General features: G+C 50.7%; 1 protein-coding gene across 1 annotated transcript in view; it reads right to left on the bottom strand.

The window, feature by feature from the left end:
- Positions 1–1,472: 1,472 nt before the first annotated feature.
- LOC119951702 (heterogeneous nuclear ribonucleoprotein C-like) overlaps positions 1,473–6,661 on the bottom strand; it is a 64,408-nt gene continuing 59,219 nt past the window's right edge. The window contains exons 8-9 of the mRNA XM_038774970.1: positions 3,059–3,172; positions 1,473–1,657 (exon numbers count right to left, since the gene is read on the bottom strand). Of these exons, the coding sequence (XP_038630898.1) occupies positions 1,482–1,657; positions 3,059–3,172 (290 nt within the window). The 3' untranslated portion in view covers positions 1,473–1,481. The remainder of the gene's footprint in view (positions 1,658–3,058; positions 3,173–6,661) is intronic.

Here is a 6,661-nt window from a genome sequence, read left to right as displayed (position 1 = left end):
AATTCTTTGAAGATGTAACCAGTACAGTTGACAAGGGGGAGCCAGTTGATGTGGTATATTTGGACTTTCAGAAGACGTTTGGAAAAGTCCCGCAGAAGAGATTATTGTGGAAAATTAAAGTGCATGGGATTGGGGGAAGCGTATTGAGGTGGATAGAAAACTGGTTAGCAGAGAGGAAACAAAGAGTAGAAATTAATGGGTCCTTTTCAAATTGGCAGGCAGTAACTAGTGGGGTACCACAGGGATCGGTGCTGGGACTCCAGCTATTCACAATATAAATTAATGATTTGGATGAGGGAACAAAATGTAACATAAGTTTGCAGATGATACCAAGTTGGTTGGGAGGGTGAATTGTGATGAGGATGCAGGGATCCTACAGCATGATCTGGATAGGTTGGGCGAGTGGGCAAACCAAAGGCAGATGCAGTATAATTTGGATAAATGTGAGGTTATTCCCTTTGGAAGCAAAAACAGGAAGGCAGATTACGACCTGAACGGTTGTAAATTGGGAGAGGGGAGTGTGCAGCGGGACCTGGGTGTCCTTGTGTACCAATCACTGAAGGTAAGCATGCAGGTCCAGCAGGCGGTAAAGAAGGCGAATGGTATGTTGGCTTCATTGAGAGGTTTCGAGTACAGAAGCAGGGATGTGTTGCTGCAATTATCCAGGGCCTTGGTGAGGCCACACCTAGAATATTGTGAGCAGTTTTGGTCTCCTTTTCTGAGGAAGGATGTTCTTGCTCTCGAGGGAGCATAGCGAAGGTTTACCAGGCTGATTCCAGGGATGGCGGGACTGTCATATGAGGGGAGATTGACTAGGTTAGAAATGTTCTCAGTGGAGTTCAGAAGAATGAGGGGGGATCTCATAGAGACGTATAAAATTCTAACAGGACGAGGCAGGGTAGATGCAGGGAGGGTGTTCCCCATGGTGGATGTGTCCAGAATCAGGGGTCACAGCCTGGGGATTCAGGGTGAACCATTTCGGACAGAGATAAGGAGACATTTCTTCACCTAAAGAGTGGTGAGCCTGTGGAATTCATTACCACAGGAAGTAGTTGATGCTAAAACATTGAATATATTCAAGAGGCGGCTGGATATAGCACTTGGGGAGAATGGAATCAAAGGCTACGGGGAGAAAGCAGGATTAGGCTATTGAGTTGGATGATCAGCCATGATCGTGATGAATGGCGGAGCAGGCTCGAAGGGCCAAAAGGCCTCCTCCTGCTCCTATTTTCTATGTATCTATGTTCTTGTTATAAATAAACAGTAACTGTGTTTACATTTACAAAACCCGGTGACTGTAGTTATTGGGCAGCCAAGGGCCAAAGACGTCGGTTATTTTTATAAGAATTATTGGTGAATTCATCTGTGTTGTGACCAGTGGGCTGGAATTGACCGCGCACTAGTCCAGGGTGTCGTAACAATATTATCCGACACCCCCTTCCTAGCAAAGGCCAGGAATCATTCCACTGTGATGGCCCACCTCAACCTGCACGGCCGGACACCCTGTCCAAAGATAGAGGACCTCTGGCTCGTACCTGCTCTTCCTCTTCATCCTCCAGGGGGTCGCCTTCCTCGCCGGTCCCCTCGCTCTCGGCTTTCTTGGATTCGCTCCCCGCTTTGCTGCTGCTCCCCTCATCGGTTTTGTCACTCTTGATCTCTACCCAGAGTAAGAAAAAGGCAGTTGAAAGTCAACGTCCTTCAGCACCGCTTGTGGGGTGTCGGGAAGGCCGCCAGGCGGTTAGGAAAGATGGGTGTTCCCCGCGAGGAGGGTGAGTGACAGGGTGCTCTCGGGGGTCTGGGTCGGGATGGGGAAGATATCCGATATCTACAAGGTTATGCAGGAGGTAGAAGTTAGTAGAGGAGCTGAAAACGAAGTGGGAGGGGGAACTGGGGGAACAGATCGAAGACGGGACATGGGCTGATGCCCTGGAGAGGGTAAATTCTTCCTCCTCGTGTGCGCGGCTTAGCCTCATCCAATTCAAGGTGCTGCATAGGGCCCACATGACTGGGACGAGGATGAGTAGGCTCTTTAGGGGTGAAGATAGGTGTGTCAGGTGCTCGGGGAGTCCAGCGAACCATGCCCATATGTTCTGGGCATGCCCGGCATTGGAGGAGTTCTGGAAGGGGGTGGCGAGGACCGTGTCAAGGGTGGTGGGATCCAGGGTCAAGCCAGGATGGGGACTTGCGATCTTTAGGGTTGGGGTAGAGCCGGGAGTGCAGGAGGCGAAAGAGGCCGGTGTGCTGGCCTTTGCGTCCCTAGTAGCCCGGCGAAGGATTTTGCTACAGTGGAAGGACGCGAGGCCCCCAAGCGTGGAGACCTGGATCAATGACATGGCGGGTTTCATTAAGCTTGAGAAGGTTAAATTCGCCCTGAGAGGATCGGTGCAAGGGTTCTTTAAACGGTGGCAACCTTTCCTCGACTTTCTGGCTCAACGATAGGGTACTGGGACAGTAGCAGCAGCAACCCGAGGGGGTTGGGGGGGACGTTGATTATGTTTGCTTATTTTATTTAAATTTGATTTATTTAATTTTAATTTATGGTTAAGTTCTCTTGTTGGGGGGGGGGGGGTGTGATACATGTTACGGTATGGGGGGAATTGTGGGTGTTATGGGGCTGTTAGTTGCATATTACTGCTTGTTGCTATACTTGTTGTTATATTTTTATATTTTCTGTAAAAAATTCCAATAAAAATTATTTTAAAAAAAAGGAAAGATGGGTGGACGTGCGTACTTCTTTGGAAGGTCTGTGAGAGGGGGAAGGGGCAGTCAGAGGGATAGGGGTGGCAATGGTGAAGGGACTGCGAGGGTGAGGGGGGCAAGGACATCTCCTTAACATATATACCAGGGCGGATGGAGCAATTTTGTGTACCTGACAGGAGTTTCGCTTGGGGGAGGGGGGGTTGCAGGTATAGGGATTGGGCTGAAGTCTGAAATGTCAGCTACGGAGAGCAAGCGGGACAGGGGGAGTGAGGGCTGGCGGGACAGAGGGAGTGAGGGATGGCGGGAGGGGAGAGATAGAGAGAGAGAGAAGAGAAGAGGCCCAAATCGGTTAACTTACCTGTCTGGTTTGATTGCTCCTTCTCAATCTTCTCCAGACTGTCCAGGAGAGAGTCCACTTTGCTCTTGATCAAGGTCAACTCCTTCTTGATGGTGGCCAGGTCGTTGGCTTTCACTGGGTGGAGCGAGCGCAAAGAGAAAGGAAGGTAGTGAGCATGTTGTGTGGCACTACCACAGTGCAAAATGGGATAGACTTCGAACAGATCTAGCAACTCAATACTGGACATCCATGAGACGCTGTGGGGCATCAGCAGCAGCAGAAGTGTATTCAACTACACACTAACCTGCTCACGGGTGCTCAGTTTGGGTTCCGCCAGGGTCACTTAGCTCCTGACCTCATTACAGCCTTGGTTCAAACATGGACAAAAGAGCTGAATGTCAGAGGCGAGGAGCCCCAGCTAAACTGGGCTCAATTGGAACCAGGGGGAAAACTCTCCGCTGGTGGAGTCATACCTGGCACAAAGGAAGATGGTTGTGGTGTTTGAAGGTCAATCATCTTAACTCCAGGACATCACTGCAGGGGTTCCACAGGGTAGTGTCCGAGGCCCAACCATCTTCAGCTGCTTCATCAACCTTCCGTCCATCATAAGGTCAGAAGTGGGGATGTTTGCAGATGACTGCACAATGTTCAGCACCATTCGCAATTCCTCAGATAATGAAGCAGTCCGTGTCCAAATGCAGCAAGACCTGGACAATATCCAGGCTTGGGCTGACAAGCTACATTCATGTCGCACAAGTGCCAGGCAATGACCATCTCCAACAAGAGAGAATCTAACCACCATCCCTTGACATTCAATGGCATTACCATCGCTGAATACCGCACAATGGGGGTTACCGTTAATCAGAAACTTAATTGGATTAGCCACAGAATTAATATGGCTATCAGGGAAGGTCAAAGGTTATAAATCCTCCAGCGAGTAACTCACCTCTTGACCCCCCCCAAAGCCTGTCCACCATCTACAAAGCCCAAGTCAGGAGTGTGATGGGATTCTCTCCACTTGCCTGGATGAGTGCGGCTCCGACAACACTCGAGAAGCTCAACACCATCCAGGACAAAGCACCCCCGCTTTGATCGGCACCCCATCCACAAACATTCACTCCCTCCACCACCGACGCACAGCGGCAGCAGTGTGTGTACCATCTACAAGATGCACCGCAGCCACTCACCAAGGCTCCTTCGACAGCACCTTCCAAACCCACCACCTCTACCATCTAGAAGGACAAGGGGGCAGCAGATACTTGGGAACCCACACTTGGAGGTTCCCCTCCAAATCACTCACCATCCTAACTTGGAAATATATCACCATTCCATCACTGTCGCAAAATCCTGAAACTCCCTCCCTAACAGCACTGTGGGTGTACCTACACCTCAATGACTGCAGCGGTTCAAGAGGCAACTCACCACCACCTTCTGAAGGGCAACTAGGGATGGGCAATAAATGCTGGCCTAACCAGCGAAGTCCAAATCCCGTCAATTAATTTTTAAAAATGTTTTAAATGTGGCTAAGAAACAGCCACAACCATTCCATACCACAGCCAGCGATCGACCTAAATTTATTTGACGGGGATAGTGTAGAGGGAGCTTTACTCTGTATCTAACCCCGTGCTGTACCTGTCCTGGGAGTGTTTGATGGGGACGGTGTAGAGGGAGCTTTACTCTGTATCTAACCCCGTGCTGTCCCTGTCCTGGGAGTGTTTGATGGGGACAGTGTAGAGGGAGCTTTACTCTGTATCTAACCCCGTGCTGTACCTGTCCTGGGAGTGTTTGATGGGGACAGTGTAGAGGGAGCTTTACTCTGTATCTAACCCCGTGCTGTACCTGTCCTGGGAGTGTTTGATGGGGACAGTGTAGAGGGAACTTTACTCTGTATCTAACCCCGTGCTGCTCCTGTCCTGGGAGTGTTTGATGGGGACAGTGTAGAGGGAGCTTTACTCTGTATCTAACCCCGTGCTGTACCTGTCCTGGGAGTGTTTGATGGGGACAGTGTAGAGGGAGCTTTACTCTGTATCTAACCCCGTGCTGTACCTGTCCTGGGAGTGTTTGATGGGGACAGTGTAGAGGGAACTTTACTCTGTATCTAACCCCGTGCTGCTCCTGTCCTGGGAGTGTTTGATGGGGACAGTGTAGAGGGAGCTTTACTCTGTATCTAACCCTGTGCTGTACCTGTCCTGGGAGTGTTTGATGGGGACAGAGTAGAGGGAGCTTTACTCTGTATCTAACCCCGTGCTGTCCCTGTCCTGGGAGTGTTTGATGGGGACAGTGTAGAGGGAGCTTACTCTGTATCTAACCCCGTGCTGTACCTGTCCTGGGAGTGTTTGATGGGGACAGTGTAGAGGGAGCTTTACTCTGTATCTAACCCCGTGCTGTACCTGTCCTGGGAGTGTTTGATGGGGACAGTGTAGAGGGAACTTTACTCTGTATCTAACCCCGTGCTGCTCCTGTCCTGGGAGTGTTTGATGGGGACAGTGTAGAGGGAGCTTTACTCTGTATCTAACCCCGTGCTGTACCTGTCCTGGGAGTGTTTGATGGGGACAGTGTAGAGGGAGCTTTACTCTGTATCTAACCCCGTGCTGTACCTGTCCTGGGAGTGTTTGATGGGGACGGTGTAGAGGGAGCTTTACTCTGTATCTAACCCTGTGCTGTACCTGTCCTGGGAGTGTTTGATGGGGACAGAGTAGAGGGAGCTTTACTCTGTATCTAACCCCGTGCTGTACCTGTCCTGGGAGTGTTTGATGGGGGACAGTGTAGAGGGAGCTTTACTCTGTATCTAACCCCGTGCTGTACCTGTCCTGGGAGTGTTTGATGGGGACAGTGTAGAGGGAGCTTTACTCTGTATCTAACCCCGTGCTGTACCTGTCCTGGGAGTGTTTGATGGGGGACAGTGTAGAGGGAGGTTTACTCTGTATCTAACCCCGTGCTGTACCTGTCCTGGGAGTGTTTGATGGGGACAGTGTAGAGGGAGCTTTACTCTGTATCTAACCCCGTGCTGTCCCTGTCCTGGGAGTGTTTGATGGGGACAGTGTAGAGGGAGCTTTACTCTGTATCTAACCCCGTGCTGTACCTGTCCTGGGAGTGTTTGATGGGGACAGTGTAGAGGGAGCTTTACTCTGTATCTAACCCCGTGCTGTACCTGTCCTGGGAGTGTTTGATGGGGACAGTGTAGAGGGAACTTTACTCTGTATCTAACCCCGTGCTGCTCCTGTCCTGGGAGTGTTTGATGGGGACAGTGTAGAGGGAGCTTTACTCTGTATCTAACCCTGTGCTGTACCTGTCCTGGGAGTGTTTGATGGGGACAGAGTAGAGGGAGCTTTACTCTGTATCTACCCCGTGCTGTCCCTGTCCTGGGAGTGTTTGATGGGGACAGTGTAGAGGGAGCTTTACTCTGTATCTAACCCCGTGCTGTACCTGTCCTGGGAGTGTTTGATGGGGACAGTGTAGAGGGAGCTTTACTCTGTATCTAACCCCGTGCTGTACCTGTCCTGGGAGTGTTTGATGGGGACAGTGTAGAGGGAACTTTACTCTGTATCTAACCCCGTGCTGCTCCTGTCCTGGGAGTGTTTGATGGGGACAGTGTAGAGGGAGCTTTACTCTGTATCTAACCCC

The sequence above is a fragment of the Scyliorhinus canicula genome, chromosome 17 (genome assembly GCF_902713615.1).
Source record: "Scyliorhinus canicula chromosome 17, sScyCan1.1, whole genome shotgun sequence".
NCBI classification, from domain to species: Eukaryota; Metazoa; Chordata; class Chondrichthyes; order Carcharhiniformes; family Scyliorhinidae; genus Scyliorhinus; species Scyliorhinus canicula.
The sequence above is the reverse complement of the archived record's forward strand: the minus strand, read 5'-3'. Positions and strand labels throughout refer to the sequence as shown.